Source organism: Pinus tabuliformis, chromosome 5_1, assembly GCF_031772625.1.
Source record: "Pinus tabuliformis cultivar Carrire ecotype Pingquan chromosome 5_1, CPIR1, whole genome shotgun sequence".
Classification (NCBI taxonomy): domain Eukaryota; kingdom Viridiplantae; phylum Streptophyta; class Pinopsida; order Pinales; family Pinaceae; genus Pinus; species Pinus tabuliformis.
In genome coordinates, this window is record NC_142305.1 from 966208105 (window position 1) to 966229845 (window position 21741).

Below are 21741 nucleotides of genomic sequence, written 5' to 3' on the forward strand. Positions count from 1 at the left end.
AGCTCGTTGTTTAAGGATTATTTGAGGCACATTTGTATCTAATCTTCACTGGATAGGCCGAGGTTCTATGAGAGAACATATGTCTGTTCTAAGGCCCTATTTGTTCCTGTGACAAATGTTCAAGTACAGGTCCGAATTGTTAATCCTGAGGCAATTGTGGAATACTATTTTGAGGCAGTTTAGGCTATCTATCTCGGCCCTATGACATACCTCCCTGAGGTTCCTTTATCCTTCCTCCTAAAGCACAATTTCTGGGCAGTTTGACCAGGTTTGGTCTGTGTTGAATTCTGTGGTCAGTTTGACCTAGTTGGACTTGGAAAATCAGATTGTACATTTTGTTGAATTGAAGAATTTCTCCTGAGAAAAGGTCGCTGGGTTTTTCCCGAGTTAGGGTTTTCCCATGGTAAAATTTTGTGTCTCTTGTGTTTGGTTGTCTCTTCATGATTCTACTGTCATTATTGTTTTTACAGTTGAGATTTTCTATATATAACTGCTTAATGATGAATGGACACAAGAAGGATTAATTAAGAAATCATTGGAAGTAATTATCAGATTAGAAGATCATAAAAAATCAACATTCACCAAAAAAGATGTATCAAGCGAGTTAAGGTTAGGTGGCTGATGATGTAGATTCCAGATTCAATTTAAAGTATTCTGCAGCTGATCTAGGGGGTTTATCAAGCAACAATCCATTGTAAGATTATCCCCAAACCACTCAAATCTGAAAATTACCAATGGCTGTTGTAAAAGTCGCGTAAAAAAAGGTAGTAAATCACAACACTGAACAATGTACACAGCAATACAATTTAACTCTCAAAATGAGTTAAAAACTAGTAGAAAATAGGCCTAAAATACTGAATAAATCTAAGGTTTGATTAACTTTTAAAATATGAAAATTAACACACATATAACAGCCAACCAAAACAAAATGTCTAGTCCTAGTTATGCAGCACTATAAATTCGTAAAACATATTTTATTTAATAAAATAATTTTAGGTTAAAGATGCAAAAAAACCCTAGGATTTTAGGTCAAGAATATGAAAGAAAGCCTTATATTTTCATATTAAAAATATGCGTGAAAACCGTAGACATCCGGGGTTTTTTGATGACTGAAAACTAAATGTAAGTTAAACAAAACGCAAAACGCTAAATTTACCCTAAAACATAAAATAAAATTTGATTTTATAAAATATGATTGACTAAATGGAGAAGGCTAGTGCCAACTATATTTTTATTGGGCATATGGGGTCAATTACAGACTCCCTTGAGAAGATGTAAGTAGATCTAGGGTGACTTCTAGGGTCGCCCATTACCAACCTTGAAAAAATGACCTAGTACCTCCCTAAAAACTTCAAGATGGTTCAAGGGAAGGTACTCCACTGGTAACCTTCCAAATGTTTTGAAAAGAAGGGTTTGTTTAAGAAGAAACCAAGAGAATGCACCACCACCATTGGGTAAATACAATTACACTTACATTCATTCATAAACAAAACCACAAGATAAAGTGAGACTACTCACTCAAGAAATTTTGCATCCTTCAACACTGTAGCAATGAGCATCCATGAAGTAGTAAATTCATCTAAAAAACACTCTCCTAATTAAGTTGCCCGACTAGCCATCCATAGACATTTTTAGAGAAAATATAAGAATAGTAGACAAGTAGATTTCTTGACAAGTGGCAATGATTTAAAACTGAGGAGTGCTTCTCTTATTTATATCAGACACCAGATGCCATTCTCATCCAATAGAAACCATACAAACATAAGATAATGCCTTTATCTTTTACAAATCCCAACACAAAATATCTATGATACAAAGTGAATTGTTCACTAAGACCCCCTAATGATGCCTCATAAATGAAGTATATATGCACAAACTTCAATTTATTCATAAGAAATGCATGATTGTTGCCACACATGTTGAATAAATGACCTCAATAAGTGGATGACTCACTCTAAAATTGAATGTAGGGGCTCAAAAAGTGAAATATTGCCCCTAAGGGTTGTAACCAATGTTTTAAAACTCCGACTCTGACTCGTTCGAGGGTCGACTCCAACTCAGTATCGACTCGGCCGGCTCGATTTTAGTGACTCGGTCGTTGTAAAAAATACATTAAATATTTATTTTTTATAAAAACACATAATTTTAAAGATTTTCATTCATGTTTCCAAACACAGAGCATTAGAATATAGATAGAAGACAACATATGATCAAAGTAGGCTCATGAATATATCCGTTATATCAAAATGGCACCCAATGCACTGTCCAATACATACACGATGATGATATAGAGATCAAAATAAAAACACATAACCAAGGAGGCTATAAATGGCCTCTACAACAAAAGTTTGTGACCAATACTACTGGCTACTACTAGAGTTGCCAACATCATCTAGCTCAATGTTACTTGGGAGCGGGAGCGAAAGCGGTGAGCGAGAGCGAAAACGGGAGTGGGAGCGACATTTTCAGAAGCTCCCGGTTTGGGAGCGAATTCCGGAGGAGTTCGACAACCAATGTCACTAACATCAAGGTACATAGAGGGATTGGTGCTCTTGATTAAATACGAGTTCCATACCCTAAAACATGACAAAATTCAATGGAAACATTGCAATACCCCAATCCTAAAATCCTGAAAAACTGATAAGTCTGTTGGATTTTGAATGAAATCTAAAGTTCTACTTTCTCCATATGAAATCCAATGAGGCCGGAACCACTCTCAAACATCCTGAGCCATTTCATGGTAATGTTAAAAATTTAAGTAAAAGTGACATTCTCCTTAATCTTCATTTTCATCCTTTTACTTTAAAAATTTAACATTACCATGAAATTTGAATAGCATATCAATACTAGGAGAGGGGAATGGTCCCCAAAGACCAAAAAACCAATTAATAAAATCATTTGGAGTCCCCCACACTCAGAAAAAACATAAAAAAAAAAAAAAATTGCGTTTTTGGGGGTTCACTGGCTGCTTTCCTTGACTCGGCCGGCTCGGTATTAACTCGGCCGGCTCGGTATTAACTCGGCCGGCCGAACCGGTTCAACCACCGAGTTGAATTTTTTTTGGCCGACTCGGACCAACTCGGCCGAGTCGGTTTCGAGCCGGCCGGTTTAAAAACAATGGTAGCCAGTAGTATTGGTCACAAACTTTTGTGCCAATATCGTCAATCATTATATTATGCGCCAAAAGGTGTGATGTGCCATTGATGGGATGGTGGCATTGACATGCGAGGTCCATGATATACTCATCCACATGAGCACTTTTTTAGAGGGAGTGCTTATGCATTGAGTTGCTCTTTATTCAACATTATATTTATTTCTTACTTCTTTTCTTTCATTTTGTTCCATAAAGCCCCATTTTCTTGTATATGCATTTCATCACATAGGGGTGTGGGATAATTCAACTTAGTCCTCTTTAATTATGCATTTCACTGCATAGGACTTGGGGCAATGCCCTCATAGCAAGGGGGTAGATCTCAAGCTTTTCTCTCTATTTTTTATATGGTTTCATCAACTTTGGCCATCCAAGCCCCTTCTTCTCATGGGATTATGAACTAAGTTGCATGATATGAGGAAACATGTATGTTTTTCTAAAACGTAAATGCAATGGAAACGTGACCCCCTAAAATTTAATGGGGATATATATATATATATATATATATATATATATATATATATATATATATATATAGATATAGATATATAGCACATTATATAGAAACTTGGAAAGAAATCATTATGAATAAATGAGAAAAAACATTTAAATAGCATAAATGACAACTCGAAGAACAAAAAATGATGCAAAAACATTACATGTAAAGGAAAAAGATGTTAAGCCTCTCCATAAATATGATTTGAGGACAAAGCATTTCTAAGGGGAAGGCAATGTTATGAGCATAAATATATAAAACAAGATAAATAAATAACTCATTTTTAAATAATAATTAATAAAGCATTTCTAATGGGAAGGCAATGTTATGAGCATAAATATATAAAGCAAAATAAATAAATAACTCATTTTTAAATAATAATTAGTATAATGAAACGACATGTCTCAAAGGATATGCCTATTAATAAAAGGGCACTCCGCTTAGCTATATATACGAGGTCCCATTGTATTAGATCATATCATTCTCATACATTTATATATTATTGTTTTATCCTCAATGGATATCTTTACTTTCCAAATATACTGGTTTATTAGTTTGTGAACCATATTTTGTTATCATAGAGGGATACTCCTAGCATCTAAGGTCGAAAGAATCTCTGAATAGATTCTTGGCCACTCCTATGGAATTGGGAGGTAGTCAGATGGGTTTGGGCACCCTACTCTAGAATTGTTTGGGGCTGGTGTCGTTGGTGCTTTGAGGACATATGAATTGATGTACAACTTGACATTGTTGAACTGGTCTTGATGATATCCATCGATCCCTTCGGAGGTTGAGAAGAGACTCGAGATCTCATCCTTATATTGTCTAGTGCATTTTGAACCAATGTCATAGGGTTCGATGAAATTGAACCGTGAGGTTTGAAATTTGTCGAACTGGAAAAAAAAATCAAGTTTGTTAGGTTCGTTGAACCTAAACGTCAAATCTAAATGCAAGACCTCAACAAATTCGAAGTATGCTCGACTGCAAACAAAAAGACCCTCCCTCAATCTGGTTCTTTTCATCTTGGTGCCAAAAGTTAATCCATTCTTCAACGAACTTGAAGTATAGTTGTATGCAAATAAAAAAAACCTTACTCTGGTTGATTCCATCATGACATCGACAACTAACCCAATCTTCAATGAACTGGAATTATAATTGGTTGCATGGAAAAAAACCTTGCATATTTCTGTTAACTCTGTCATGGCACTGACGGCGAAATCATTCTTTAGCGCAAATCCATTAACCCTCAGTCATTCTTCTCAACTCAACGACGACTCATGGTTACAATTTTCTTGTATCAATTTCGTGTAAGGAATCCATAATAAATCAATGTCATCCAATCCTTTTTTAAAGGTTATATATGCCCAATTAATTCCAACTCTTTGCTAAATTAAATTAAATTAAATTATGTTGATTTATTTTTCATATATATATAATCATATATATACCTATTTATTTTGATTTTTTTTTTTAAGTTTATATAATAAATATCATTATATATATATATATATATATATATGATTAATTTTCTATGTTTTTATATATATTTGAAAAAATATATTTTTTTAAGTATATATATATATATAATTATTTTTCTGTGTTCTTATATATATTTGAAAAAGTCCGCAATTGGGTTGTGAGGTGGATCCAATGGGTACATCTCGACCCATTGTCTAATATGTAGATCCTGAGGAAATCTAAGGCCATACTCCACATGCATGCAACACTTGGAGAGGTGGCGGTGCGCATGCGAGGGGTAAATGTTGACCCAGAAGGTGGCAGAGGCATTAAGAAGGTCGTGAAGGTAAGTTTTCCCTCCGTCGCATTTGTCAAGTTGGTCTGTGTGCTCCGCTCGTTGTGGATCTGGTCCGGGCTGCTCATCCCGGGGAAGACGCCGGTTCAGTCTCCTCCTGTTCAAGGTCTCAGTCACGAGTATGTCTCCACTCATAACTTTGTTATCCCTGCATCTATGGATCACCGTCTCTATTTGCGGGTATCTGGGGTGAATGGAATAGTGTTAGTTGGGTGGGGATGGAAAGAGATTTCTTTGGATTGCGGCATGGTTGGGTCAATTCTGTGTGTCGTGTCTCTAGTTTTCTATGTTCCTGTGTCAATGGTTTATGAAATTTGGTTGTTGCGCATGGGTTTACGTGGGGTCTAGCCTATAGGTCGCTCAGGGTTTCGCTGTGCTACCTGCCTTTGTTATGTTGGATTTGTTAAGGTTTTGGTTTATGGACAACCCGGTCTGTAATTACTAGCCCGGTCTTTGTGGGCATAGTGTCATGGTCTGGTCTGAACTAGGTGAAGCGTCTTGTGTCAGTCGTGTCCCTGTGGTAATGGTATATGGAATATGGTTACGGTGCATGGTTGTGTGTGGGACTTGGCCTAGGGGCAACTCAAGGTTCTATTGCTCTTTCTTTCTCTGACGTACAAGTCTCTTGCTTGAATTGACTATAGATGGGCTTGACCTGGCCCCTTCTGGGCTTTTTCTTGTGGATAAGTTAGTTTGTAACTGTAGGCCCGACGATGGCGGACACTGTTGGAGCAATGGCAGGGGTGAGACCATAACTATATGCTGGTTGCTTGTTGATAACAAGCTCTCGATTTGGTTCCTTATTTTCTTGGCCTCTTATGTAATTTCGTTGGCAGGTGCCCAGGGTTGGAACGACCCTCGACAGTTTCTTGCTCCCGAGTCCAGATTCTATTCGGGTCGGCTTCCATATATAGAGACAATCAATTATTCCACTTGCAGGTGCATCAAGATGGTTTGTGCCAACTCTAGTAAAGGAAGGAATGCTAGGGAGCTTGTGGTCGCGGGAAACAGAGGAAAGCGTCCCCTTCTCAGGCCAATCAACCCAACCCATCCGGGGGGACTCTGCGTTGGCGTAAATTGACATCTAGATTATCCAGGATGCAGCCTAAGCGTACCATTCAGGCAGTTCGACCCTGGTTAGACAACTCATAGCAGAATGGGAGGAGGAGATTAAATAGGAAGAGGAAAGTTTGGGAATTGATCTGGACAAGTGGCAAACATTGGTTCCTGACCCTGGACATACCCGCGGTAGATCCACCCAATACAAGCAAACAATCCATTATATTGGATGATGAAGAGTCTTTTGGCTAAAGCTCTGGATCAGTTCCCAACAGACATGTATATGTCCTCCCATGGACACCCAGATTATACCAAGGAGAGGTAAAAGATCCAGTTTCAATTGCAGCAGCAAAATGGACGCCTCACCTGCATCAAGCAGCACACCCCATGTATTCCTTGCACAGAGCTGCCAGGCTCTACTGTGAAGGACCCTGCTCCTGTTGATTCAACTGATGATGAGTAGAGTGACAGTGCACCCCTGGTTGTAGTTTTTGTATGAAGCAATTTCAAATTTTTAGGAATGTTGTTAGTTATGTTTATAGTTATCTAGATAGTAGGAAGAACAAAGACACTCAGACATATATAGCGTGGCTAGTAAGACTTATTATTTTTTGTTTCTGGATGACTTATCATGCTGTTAGGTGGCCAACAGACTTGGTTTCCATCTAGGCAGGTGGAGGCCACCTAATCATATGAAATATGGATGTAACCTGCTCTTTTGATAGAAAATTAATGGGAAGTACCTACCAAACTTACAATATATATATATATATATATATATATATATTTATATATATTTTTAAGTAATATATATATATATATTCGAATTTAATGGAAAACCTCAACCAAACCTTATCGATAAATTTGAATTTGAATCGTACATAATTATTGTCGAACTTTAACTCAAACCCGAACCATGTGACACAACTTTCAACTTCTCCTTGTCGCTTGTGGTTTTGATCCAACGGATCCACATGAAGGTATGAGTTGATCATCTTGGTCATCCCAAGGTGGGGCATGGCGTGTAAGAACTGAGATTTGTGGCTGAAAATCTACATAATGAAGAGGGCTAAGCATCACTGGTCTTGGTACTTGAAGAAGGTATAGAGGGAGCCTCTCGAATCGGGATATAGGTAGTGATAGCGTCCTATGATCTCATAGTATAGGGGCAACAAAAAATGAACTGCGTCTTTTTCTTTGGCTTTTGGAGGTGGCACATTTCATAGATCCTATCCGTTTGGAGAAAATGTAACTAGGTTCGGTCTTCATAAACGTAATTTTGATATTTGTACTTATTCAAGAAAAGAGAAATTATTTTTGTATTATTTGTCAATGAGTTTCTTGCTCATTAAAAATAGGTTAAGCACATTTTGAAGTGCTTCTAGTGAGTCAAAGTCAAAATGTAATTATGAAAAGAGTCAAAGACCCTTTGAGGGCATGTTACATCATGTAAGTCATCCTACAAGGTCAAGGAAATAACTCCAAGCATGGCCAAATCCTCTCCTAGCACCAACAAAGTCTATAAGCAGCAAAAATGATGAATAAATGTTGAAATATAATGCAACCGGCTTTAGGGACAGTCATGTCGGCTTCAAGGAGGAGGGACAAACCTCTATAAATAGAGGCTGTCCACTCCTCATTTAGACACACAATCATATCTCTGAAATCCGCAAGCAAGGAGGACAAAGTAAGGCGAAGAAAAGGTGGGAAGAGGGCTACAAGGGCAACGAAGGAGAAAACACTGTCTTTAGGGCATACACATAGTCACACGTGCAAAGAAGTAAGGGCTGCTTGCGGCTACAACTACAGTAAGGTGTAGGTCATTATATCTCACAATTTTCGGGTACAAATTAGGCCTACAAGGCCTCTCTCATCAGCGAGAAAAGGAGGTAGAGCCAGCGAGAATAGAAGGACTGTTCTAGGGTTCTTGCTGTCCACACATGCTAGGATTTCAGAGGTAGGATGTTACAGATTGACAACAGTTTAAAGGCAACACTTTGAGGGTATCATTTGGATGTAGAGAAAGGTCTACAAGGTCTCCAAGATAAGCAAAGAAGGACCTCCTCATAGCGAAAAAGAGGAGCCCTAATATTCTAGGGTTTACTAACCTGGAAGACAAAAGTATAGGAAGACAAAGTGACGGAAGAAGAGCCGGAAGTGACAATGAAGAAAGAGGAAGGGTCTGACTCATGCTTGGAGGACATCTTAGTCAAGGGTCTAGGGTTTGCCAGTTGTTCAAATAAGAAGCTTCAATAAGAGAAAACTTACAAAGGGTTTCCCTCTCAAGAGTGGAGAGGTTTGTCCCTGGCAGAGAGCCAAATTTGTGTTCTTGTTATTTTGTTTTGGTATCAATTTGATGAAGCACACACATATGTACTAATAAGAATAAGAAGAAGTATAAGGTAACTAAGAAAAAGTAAAAAGACTTCAGAAATTGTTATCAAGTCTCAGAGAATCATCACAACACTATTTTGCCCTAGATTCTCTAAAATGGTATGAGAGGGAGGTTACACATCAAGGAAAGGGCAACTCAAGAACACTCAAGCATCTATAAAGTTGAAGAATCAAGCCTAGACATCTCAACCACTTCAAGGACAAGAAGGGTCTGCAATCCATCATTCATCAAAGAGGGCTACAAAGAGAGCCTTATATAAAAGAAGAAGCAGATCTACATCAAGTTACAAGTCCTCAAGCACACCTCATCACCAAGTAAGTCCACTTGGAGAACACAACTTGAAGGACATCAAGATCTAGGAAAGACAAGCCATCAAGCTTTCAAGGAGGAAGCAAATCCATCAAATCTCAAAATCTATCGAGTAACTGAATATACATCAATGTCTTTTGCAAGGAAAGCAATAAATTGGTAGGCACCAATAACTTTCTTGCGTGGAAGAAGAGGACTGATCTACTTATCAAGGAGAATGAGCTCCTAGAATATGTCAAGGGGAACATCGATGTCCCTGCTAAGGAACATATTCAAACCTTAGCCAAGTATAATAAGGATGAGACAAGAGCTCAAAGGATTCTGATAGAATCTATCAAGGACTCTCTCATTCCCTATGTCTCCAAGTTTGAGACATCAAAAGAAATTTATGATGAGCTAGTAGAGCTATTCGCGATATCCACCACCGTAGAAGTATTATCTCTGAGGAGTGAATTATACAAGATGAAGATAACAAAGGAGGGAATAGATCCCTACTTAATAAAAATCTCTGAGACGAGAGATCAACTTCAAGAGCTTGGGGAAGTCATGTTTGACAGAGAGATGACAACTGTTGTACTCAATGCTCTACCTAAGAAGTGGGGAAACTTCACATCAAGCATTTATGCCAAGAAGAAAGCAACCACTCTCAGTGATATGTGGTCTCTATGTAGAACAAAGGAGACTAGACTTAAGGTGAAAGAAGATGTGGGATCAAAGGAGCAAGCATTTGCTACCATGGCCGAAAGAAAGGGTAAATTTGGCAAGTTTGGTCCACGAAGAACAAACAACAAAGACATGTCCAAGATCCAATGTTTTGGATGCCAAGAATATGGACACTACAAAAGGAATTGTCCCAAGCTTAAGAAAGACAACGATAACAAGAGAAAGAGAGAAGAAGCTCATATAACTCAAGAGGTGGATGAGGAAGAAAGCAAAAGAAGGAAGATCCTCCAGATCTCTTCTATGACTAGGTCAAACCCTTTCCTTCTAGACTTCTTTCAAAGTTTTGAGTTGAATAGAAGCATGTAGGGATAAATTAAATTGCATGGCTAGAATTACCCTCTAGAATCTAACAGCACGATGTACATCGAGTTCTAGACACTCATGTAGATATAGCATTTATGAGAATAACAAAATTGCATAAGTAGATATATCTTCTAGAACATAGGAGCATGGCAAATATAGCTCAAAAATATTCATGTAGAAGGAGCATACCTAGAATAGGACCTCATATATGATGAAAGAAAACTTGATCATGACAAGAATCTTAGAAGACCTAAATCATCAAAGGTAGGAAACATTTGCAAGGCGAGGATCTTTAAGATACTATGATGGAATCTTCAAGAGAAGGTTCGTGAACCAAGGCAAATGTCTCATTGGGAATCCCACTCATGGGATTCAAGAAAAAGGGATGATATGTAGGCAGGCTAAGATGAAGCAAGAAGGGCTACAACAAAGAATGATCAAGGAGGATCAAGATGAGGTATGTATGCATCAAATTTTAAGTTATGTCATCATTTGTATATTATTGAGTCATGGGTATAGTTCTATAACCTAATCAAGCATGAAAGGATCTCTTTCACCAAGAACATGCTTGAAGGCATGTACCACAATGCAATGAAGGTCAACAAAAAAACATGCTCACATAAGAGCATAAGATTGCTGACTAAGAAGCAAGAAGAAATGCTGACTAGTCCAGAAAGCAAGGGATGAAGGAATGCTTCCACAAGAAGCATTAGGTGGTTGAGCGATCTATCTGAGAAGAAGCAAATGAAGAAAGAGATCAAACATGTGAAGAACACCATGCTCACCAAGAATCACTATTTGACAAAATGCCTTGAAAGATATCTCCCGAAATAAGGTAGGACGAAAGGACCCTTGACACCTATGAAGGCCTTGAAGATATAAAAGGTGCAGATAACTGATTCTACTCTATGAAGATTTTGTGATGAAGAAGCCATCCAACAAAAGGGAAAACAATAGTGAAGCAATATCAGGATGAAGTCATGATGGGCTACCAGGTCAAAGCATATAAATTAGCAAGTATGATGAAGCATCCAAGAGGAGAGCATTTCGAAGCATGGTCAAGATGACGAAGGAGTAGCCAAGATGACTAGAAGAACCTGATAGTCACTTTCCACGAAGCAATGACATGATTATCCAAGAAGGAAAGTGATGAATGGATGGTGCCCTACCGAGAAGAAGTTCGATCAAAGACTTCATGACATCAAGAAAGGAAGGAGATCATGTCGCTGAAGGGCCCACGAAGAAGAAGCTGCTGATGAAGGAAAGAGTCCCCAGTTAAGAGGGAGCTTTGACAAGTCCCTGATCAAGAGGAAGCTTTGAATCACCCCTGATTACAAAGGAGTGACTATTGTGTTTTCCATGTCATGGATCATGCAAGACTAACATCCGTAAGTCTAGATGAAGGCCATGAATGGAAATGTAGATACAAGATAGACACAACATTCTTGTCTTCACTTGGTAAGAAAGAATGGGAGGATTAGGTAATCATCTAGCATCCGATACTCTTTGAGGATGAGTAGGGCATCCAAGACAAGAGTAGGCAAGAGGACTGATATTCTTTGAGGGCTGGGAACCCAAGATAAAAATAGTCCTAGAAAGTCATACTTGGAGAACACCCAGGTGGTATGTACCTTGAGAGACAATGATGAAGGTGTCTATAAATCATTGGTCTCGCCAGCATTGTAGCTCATGGTCTCGTAAAGAGATGGAGCTGTTAGTCAAGGCCTTGCACTATGACAATGCTGATGAATATGATGCTATAACAAATGGATTGCTAATCCGGTTTCTCTTATGTGAATTCTTCAAGATTGAAAATTGCCAAACACCTTGTAATGTTGTATGAATACCTCCCTAGTTAAGAGGGAGTGTTGGACAAAATATAACTAGGTTCGGTCTTCATAAACATAATTTTGATATTTTTACTTACTCAAGAAAAGAGATTATTTTTGTATTATTTGTCAATGAGTTTCTTTCTCATTGAAAATAGGTTAAGCACATTTTGAAGTGCTTCTAGAGAGTCAAAGTCAAAATGTAATTATGAAAAGACCCTTTGAGGGCATGTTACATCATGTAAGTCATCATACAAGGTCAAGGAAATAACTCCAAGCATGGTCAAATCCTCTCCTAGCACCAATGAAGTCTACAAGCAGCAAAAACGATGAATAAATGTTGAAATATAATGCAACTGCAAGTCGGCTTTAGGGACAGTCATGTCGGCTTCAAGGAGGAGGGACAAACCTCTATAAATAGAGGTTGTCCACTCCTCATTTGGACACACAATCATATCTCTGAAATCCGCAAGCAAGGAGGACAAAGTAAGACGAAGAAAAGGTGAGAAAGAGGGCTACAAGGGCAGCGAAGAAAGAAGGTGAAACAACGAAGAAGAAAAGACTGTCTTTAGGGCATACACACAGTCACACGTGCGAAGAAGTAAGGGCTGCCTGCGGCTACAACTACAGTAAGGTGCAAGTCATTATATCTCACAATTTTTAGTTACAAATTAGTCCTACAAGGCCTCTCTCATCAGCGAGGAAAGGAGGTAGAGCGAACGAGAATAGAAGGACTGTTTTAGGGTTCTTGCTGTCCACACGTGCGAGGATTTCAGAGGTAAGTTGTTACAGATTGACAACAGTTTAAAGGCAACACTTTGAAGGGTATCATTTGGATGTAGAGAAAGGTCTACAAGGTCTCCAAGATAAGCAAAGAAGGACCTCCTTATAGCGAAGAAGAGGAGCCCTAATATTCTAGGGTTTACTAACCTAGAAGACAAAAGTACTGGAAGACAAAGTGCCGGAAGAAGAGCTGGAAGATGTGCCGGAAGTGACAGTGCAGAAAGAGGAAGGATTTGACTCATGCTTGGAGGACATCTTAGTCAAGGGTCTAGGGTTTGGCAGTTGTTCAAATAAGAAGCTTCAATAAGAGAAAAGTTACAAGGGGTTTCCCTCTTAAGAGTGGAGAGGGTTTGTCCTTGGCAGAGAGCCAAATTTGTGTTCTTGTTATTTTGTTTTGGTAGCAGTTTGATGAAGCACACACATATGTACTAATAAGAAGAAGAAGTATAAGCTAACTAAGAAAAAGTAAAAAGACTTCACAAATTGTTATCAAGTCTCAGAGAATCATCACAACACTATTTTGCCCTAGATTCTCTAACATAGCCAACCATGGTATATGGTGGTCTATCTATCTCTTTTCAGAGTCTATGAGAATCAACTTGGAGCTATCCCAGTGGATCTCGAGTGAATGCATCCAATGTTTGCGTGTGTATGGGGAGCAAACTATGATGCCATCTTGCAGCTCAAAAGAGTGCTCTAGGTAGAACGACATCTTTGAGCACAAGCTCGTCAAAGGTGAAGTCCAAGTGACTTGAACATACAATCTATAGATATCCTCTCTGTTGGCCCGATTCAGTGCCTAGTAAGTTGGCAAGAGATGGCTTGGTGCATCAAGGGAGAATCTTAATGGGAGAAGGCGCTGAGGGGAGATAGTGATTGGAGAAGCCAAGATGATTGAGAACCAACCTTGAGCATGTCCTGGGGGGATTCAAGGTTAGTGCCTCTGATGAGCAAAGAGAGCAAGATAGGGGTACCTCTCTCTCCCAGTGGCATTCTCTGAAAAGTTGGACGCTATGAAAGAAAGAGACCAACTGGAAAATGATCTCGAGGGAAAATGGTTGGACACCAAACTCTGCCTGAATAATGGGCTGTGGAACTATCTGCTTACAACAGATGATGCATCTGCGAAACAGGGTATAAATCCAAGGAAAAAATATGAAGGTGGAGAGAGAGAAACCTACTTCAACTTGTACTATTTAATGCATTACTTCCCCTATTACTATTGCTTCACCTCCACATTGTTACCCCCATCCATTCTGTCTCGTTCTACTAGCATATTGCTACTCCTATTGCTGTTGCTTTTGCATCACTTCCACATTGATACGCCACTCCTTTCCTCATAGTTCCACTAGCTCTTTTATGCTATTTGTACCCTGATCGAATAATGGTCAATATTAAGTTTCGGTTTGAACTCAATTTAAGATTCAAGACATACTTGGATTAAGTGGATAATTTTGGAAATCCTCTAAGGAGGATATGGCAAAAGATGTTTACTCTTTGTTGACAAGAAAGAAGTAGCAACAAGAAGGATAACCAGATGATGACAAAGAAGGATCACTTTCCATATTAGAGGATGCTATGGCTAGCTATACATTGATTGGTTCAACACTATGTCATTGTTGGAAAAGAAGGAAAGTGATATGGAAAGTCGATGGCCAAAACCCTGTCCTAGATTGAAGGAAGAAGTTTGACTCTATTCAGGAAAGTCAAAACTCCTGTATGATATGAAGAAATGCAGCTACATTTGAAGATCTCCACGAAAGCATTGATAGATGATGCATTGATGAGACAAGCTAAGGGCTTGTGGTTGTATCTCCCAAGTTGAGGAGTATTTGATCTCCTTATGCTTGATAGGGAGCTCAGATCTATTCCTTGATTGAGAAGGAATGGTGGATCACTTCCCTAATTAAGAGGGAGAGAGGATCATAGATATGATACTCTCTTTTGTCATGTGTCATGCAATAAGCTAGGACTAACAACCGCACATCTAGTGAAGACCATGAGGAGAGAATGAGGACCAAAGGATTGGGTAAGCATATGATACTGGTACTGCTAGAAGATAGATGTTCCTTGAAGTTTGACCTTAGTGGTGACAAATTTGTACTAATTTGGATACTGTAATATTGAGGCGCCGACTAGATGATGATGATGAGTTGTTGTACCTTAGGATAACTATCCAGTATGATGGTACTTAGGGTTGGTATCTTGGTAGGTAACCTAGACGATACCTAGATCTTAGTTAGGGTTGGTGTCTTGGCACGTAGCCTAGATGACACCTGGATCCCTGTTGAGTTGGTGTCTTGGAATGTAGCCTAGATTTACACCTGGATCCATGTTGAGTTGGTGTCTTGGCAGGTAGCCTATATGACACCTGGATGCGTGTTGAATTGTTGTCTTGGTAGCTAGCGAGGATGACACCTAAATCCCTCTTGAGTTGGTGTCTTGGTAGGTAGCTTAGATGACACTTGGATCCCTGTTGGGTTGGTACCTTGGCAGGTAGCCTATTATTAATCCCTTGAAGAACACATACAAGATAAGAATGTGACTTCTTACCATAAGGTTCATTTGTCTAAGATTAATGCAAGCTTTACTCCAAAAATCATATCTTGAGAAAACATGCCAAACACACTGCATCTCTCTTGAGTTCACATCATAAGATATCAAATCTAGGACTTGGTAGCCTAAAAGAATTGTGTATCCTCTTTTCTGTGTAGTGCATTAAGAAGCCCTTGTATTGATCTTCATCACAGTCATCCATGTTGCTTTTGCAAACGAAAACACTCGTCTCATTTGCCCTTTTTTATACAAGATCATTTTAAGTGGGAACTTCATAGAGGAATTATGTCCTTAGATATGGTAGATTTGATGAATATTGTATTAGATCAAATCGTATCTATACCAACAATTTTGCAAAATATGATCGTAGTCATGGAACACTTTATATATTTGCTTTCTTATTATCACATGCCAAAACGTTCCACTACAAGACCCCTAGAATTTCAATTCCATAGACCAACCTTAATGAACGAATATTCTTCAAGATTCACACTTTCTTTTAGAGTCTAGCAAATTATGACCATAGGATTCGTTCACAGGCTGACTTGTCAAGGCTGCTCTTTCACCCAAGCTCTGTTACCCTGTTGATTGTTCATAGGTCTTCTAAAATGATAATTACTTCTAATGATTTAATCCCTTTTCATATTCATATTCATCATTAAGCAATTACACATAAGACATCAACAATAGAAACATCTATGATAGTAGGATCATAAAGAGACAACCAAACAAGAGACACAAGTATTTTACCCTGGGAAAACCCACATGGGAGAAAAACCCAACAACCTTTTCCTTAGAGAAATTATTTAGTTCAACAGAGATACATCTAATTCTTCAAGTCAAACATAAAGTCAAACTGACTAGTAACATAGCCCTGGTCACACCTGGTCAAACTGCCCTCTAGACAAGTCAATCAACAACCCAAACAATTCGGCCTGGTTTGATTTGTTAGGGCCAAAATCTGGCCTACTTTTGCACCCAAAAATGTTGGTCCCGTTGTTTTGGTATGCTTCAAAATTTTGGCCCTTCTGTAACACGTGCAAGGTCACAAAATAAGAATAGATTCACACTTGCGAGGTTGAATAGATAGATAAAGGAAATGCTAGATTGCTAGATCAACTTCGTTCGTCCTTTCTCTTGCCTTTCTTCGTCGAGATGAGCAGAGGATGTCTTCTTTTGTGAGATTTGAATTATGCTTGGAGGCGGTCGAGCGGAGTATCATTAGAGAAATTTTGAGGTCTAAAATTGGCCTCCTAAGGAAAATTACAAAATAATAGTGGATTTAATAAAATAAGAATAGATTACCTCATGAAATTTTTGAGTGAAAAAATAAAAAAACTACTTTTTCAACTTGTATTGTCAACTTATCTTCCTACGATTTTACTCAAATTTCGAGGAAGAGCACTCATTGGATGCATAATTTAATTTCACATCCAAGTAGTACCCATGTTGAATACTTTTGATGGATCCTGCCACACAAAAAATGAGAAATACACGAGAAAACGTGTGGCGGGATCCATCGAAAGTATTCAACATGTGTACTTTGGCTGCAAAATTAAATTCTGCATCCAATGAGTGCTCCCGCTCGAAACTTGAGTAAAACCATAGGAAGATAAGTTGAAAATACAAGTTGAAAAAGTAGTTTTTATTTTTATTTTTTTATCATTTTACCTTTTTATTCCAAAAATGGTGAATCGTCACCCATGGTTGGCATCATCATCTTCAATTCTATTGGTTCTTATAAAGTTGATTTTGGTTGTACATTTTTGTTTTGAGGCCCATTTTTGACCTCAAAATTTCTCTAATGATATATAGATCTGGATGGCCGAATGGGTGTCTCTTTAACTGGGGCCGACTTGACTTTTGGAGCCAAAAATTCAAATTTCAATCTTCAAAATTTTTCCTTTGAAACTGACATGAAGAACTTTTCTTATATTTTTCATTACATATATTTCAAGGGCTAAATTATTAATTATGAAGACCGACCATAGCTACAAAAAATTCAACAATAGGCACTTCGGAAGTTTACCCACTATCAAGCAACTCTTCCTCTCACTTTAGGTGAGACCTTTTCCAGCACAAGGGGTAAACCTTAGAAAAAGGAGTTTATGATATTCTTAATAAATAAACAAATGGCAGAATACCAAGATCAATGTCTATATAAATGGGACGCTGGAGTCACAATCAAAGAATTAGAGTGTTTGAGTAGGATGGAGAAGATGAAATTAAGTCTTTTACTGATGTGCCAACAATAGGCACTTCGGAAGTTTACCCACTATCAAGCAACTCTTCCTCTCACTTTAGGTGAGATTTTTTCCAGCAGAAGGGGTAAACCTTAGCAAAAAGAGTTTATGATATTCTTTATAAATAAACAGATGGTGGAATACCAAGAATAATGTCGATATAAATGGGGCACTGGAGTCACAATCAAAGAAGTAGAGTGTTTGAGTAGGATGGAGAAGATGAATTAAGTCTTTTACTGATGTGCCATCATAGTCGAAAACATATTTTTAGGTTGTGGAAGATTTAGCGAGAGCCCTTAAATAAGATACACCATCACGACCATGAAATTACCACCAATAATAATGTGTAACCATTGGACAAAGAAAGAACAACCAGATTATGAAACATAAGATGAAACAGACAAAAGTGGGATAACCTTCTTATTGAACGAACAGCCAACAATGCATCATTCTTCAAATCTGCTTTCATCACAATATCAAGAGAACCATATCATGCCACACTTAATCTTTCTTCTTAGCTAGGACAGTTTTTTAAAATAGAGTGGACAGCCCTAACTAAAACATTACAGGAGCAAAAATCCTCAATATTTCTAGGTTACATCAAGGATTAGTGAGAGTTTACAACCTCCACTCTAGTCTTTTCTTATGTGATGAACTTGCCCCCATTCAAAGATTATTTCAATAGCAAAGACCATGGCAATCCTCACAAAACCCCTAATCATCCATGAAATGAAAAAAAAGATGGCAAAACCTCACATTAAACTTGTCCCTCAAGAGTGGGAGGGGAACTCCCACTCTTCCAACCACTCCATTAGCAAATGAACCTCTGTTCTATTTATCATCTTCAAATCAAACTCTAATCCATAAAACAATATTTATTTTTAGAAGGCCCTAGAATCCTCTTTGAGTTTCTTTGCGAGTGAATAAAATAGGTTCATGTTGCCTCTTGTCATCCTTTTATTTCATGAGATCATTTTGAAACATTGATTCATTATTTATTTGAGGGTTTAACCATGTCAACAATGCCACACGGCATCTTTTCATGCAAATATTTTTCCTTCAAATACATAAAAATGCCTCCAGCAAAGTGTTCTCACCCCAAAGTCCTCAAAGGTGAAATACAACTCCAAATATGTAGAGAAGGCATTGAATAATGTGTCTTACCACCAAATACAAATGTGAATATATGCTTCCAAATATGTGAAAATGGATTAAATTATGTGTCCTGACCCTCAAAAGTTCCTCAAAAAGAGGAAACATGCCTCCAGTCATGTGGAATATGCCTCAGATAATGTGTAATGCTCCATAAAGTACTTTAATATGCTTTAAATGTCCTTTTGCACAAAACATCCCTATTAAAGGGGGCATATTCATGATCAAGCAACCAAATGTTGTTTTTACCCATGGAGTGGGATGCTCCCACATCAAATGACCCTTATTTGACTATCCCAATGCCTTCAACGATGCCATCGTTTTAAGCAAGCTGTTTTAGCTTCTTTCTTCACTTGTCATGTCCCACACTTCATCCAAGATAGGGTGTTTCTCTCCTCCGGGCTTTGTCTTGCCACATGCCATGCTCTGAAGTTTGAACCTTTTGAAATGCAGGGTGTCCTTGTCTGGCACCGTATCTGGTTCTTACCTCACGATAAATTATACCTTGGACACTTAGGTAGGGAATTCATCCTCTAGGGGTTTCTCGCTTAATCACATCCTCCATCTATGTGGTATTGGATCTTGGATGCAAATGAGCAAAAACGCTCCTCATCGATGATGCAACAAAGATAGCGTAAGTCATGTAAGTTGTAACCATGCCTCCAAATCGGTGTCAAGTGTGCCCAACTGGAACTGGAACTCCATCTGAAGTGTCTTTGGAAAAATCCCCATCAATGCTTCCCAAGTCTCTACCTTAAACCTGTGTCTGCCACTGAACTCGAAGGATCTGCTATGCTGGTAAGAGAAGAAAGGCCAATGAAAATGTGAAATGAACCATCCATTTTCAAGGTGTAACATGTGGATAGAGTTTTGACATGTTTTCTTGACGGTACAATATTTTGCAAAGATCTCAGAATGTCCAGATGACAACCAGCGATGTAAAAAAGTCATTATTGTTCACATATCAGCTGCATTTTTATTTCTCGTCTCATTGATATACACGTCACTTTCTTAGGAGGCTTTTAGGTTCTAATTCATTGTTTTCTTTACTTTATCTTTGATAACAGTTACAGCATAGTCATAGTTATATATTCCTTGACTGGGTTCTTAGGGAGGATTGCTTTATTCATTTCCAGAATCGTGTTATTTTGTTTTGGACAACCTGATAATTATATTTATGAAAGGGGCACACCTATCATCTCAATGTGAACTATGCCTCTGATTTCCAGATTTCTTTGGTAGGTTATATCTTTGTAAAACATTTATTATGAGCAGCACAATAACTAGTTTCTGAGTTTAGACCATTGACTTTGATTTTGCTGTGCCACATGAACCGCTGATAAATGGAAATGGAGAATTCTTCTTTTTTGGGTAAAACACCATCTGGCAAGATACTGTTGGCACTGGTAGATAGCTTAGCTGATGGATTGTGCATTTCTATGTGTTTGGTTCCATTACTTCTTTAGGACTTCCAGAAGAAACAGGAGAACATTCTAAATATCCTGCCTGACAATTTTAGGTGCCTGGAAGAGGGTCTTTCTCAACTCTAGAAATTATTGCAATAATTTTGGGGCACTGCCTTTTACATTTAGATCTAGTGCTTGCTCAATCAATCTTACAGAGAGGCTTTGCTGAAAGAACAAAAAAAGAATGTTAAATAATAGAGCACTCAACCTTCTTTCCTTGCAGGTATTTTAGATTCAAGACTCTGTATGTCATGAAACGTTAACCATTTTGAGGAGACAGTCTCATGTTCATTGATAAGTTGGTCGTATGCTTCCAGCAAACCCTGGATTTGACATGATATTTGCATCTCTGCTTTTTACCTTATTGCCATATCCCCATGATGAGATTTTTTTCATCATTGATAAGTACACTACTCTGCATGTTTCTTAGCGTTGTTGTGATAATAGAGTCTGGGTTTTGTTAATCTTGGCAGATTTCATGTTTTAGAAAGATTTGGCCTGGAACTGTATACTTTTTATTCTGGTTAGAGATAGCTGTTTATCTCTGCGATATGTTAGTAACATTAATAAACTGAGTCCTGAGAAGAAGCTCGATCATCATACCAATTGGAAATTATATTCAGTAGTGAGACTGCAATTGTATGTACCGTGTTTGATGGCAGAGCTTGTATAGGTGAATTTGCATTTGCTACTATTAAATTCATATCATAGTAATCATATCTTTGAAAGAAAGTACAATACCAGATCCCATTTCCCTAATATTCACCGTTGTCAGCCTTCCTTTCTGGTCAGAAGTGTGGAGGCTAGATATGTTTCTATTAAAGTGTATTCTTGAGGAGTTGGATGCAATTAATTGTGCAGCTAATCAACACTTGTTATTGAAGAGTACTGAATCAAGCAATTGTTATTGCAGTGCTGTGATGACATTATTCTATCTATATAAGATCACTAAAGGAGGAAATCATATAGGCCCAAAAAAGGAGTGACCGAAAGTGGGCCAAAGAGAATCATGTGGCCTTGTGAAAGGACTGAGAAATGGAAAGATGATAGTTTATTTTTCACTTTATCTTATTTTCCATTAGTCTGAGATCTTAAATATAAAAGGTTATTTAGTTATTTTAAAATATGAATAGTAGCTTCTGTTAATACAATCCATCAAATGATGTTTTACTTTGAATTTGAATTATTGTCATCTATGAGAATGTTGAATATAGCTTGATGATAAGTGATATTCTTGGTAGTAAATTTAATTTTGTGTATGATTTATGTACAATTTCTCTTATTTGCTGGTGCATGAAGTTACTTTCTTTACTAGTCATAAAAAATGTTTACATCATATGCCCCCTTTTGGGTGTGCACCCCTGCCTATAAGATCCTAAGTTTTTCCAGACTTATATATGTCTTTGGTATCTCTTGTTTGTTTTGAATTTGGAGCAGATGGTTGTTTTTTTTTGTTTGTTGTT

At 38.0% G+C, this 21741-nt stretch overlaps 1 protein-coding gene across 2 annotated transcripts in view; it reads left to right on the top strand.

Annotated features, from left to right (window-relative positions):
• LOC149167978 (protein FATTY ACID EXPORT 5-like) overlaps positions 1-21537 on the top strand; it is a 147770-nt gene extending 126233 nt beyond the window's left edge. Inside the window, exon 3 of one of the 2 annotated variants that reach the window (XM_089433279.1) lies at positions 20502-21010. In XM_089433279.1, the coding sequence (XP_089289405.1) occupies positions 20502-20541 (40 nt within the window). In that variant the 3' untranslated portion in view covers positions 20542-21010. Of the gene's footprint in view, positions 1-20501; positions 21011-21191 lie in introns of those variants that run through there. The other variant, XM_089433278.1, reaches the window with a different exon arrangement.
• Positions 21538-21741: the final 204 nt, after the last annotated feature.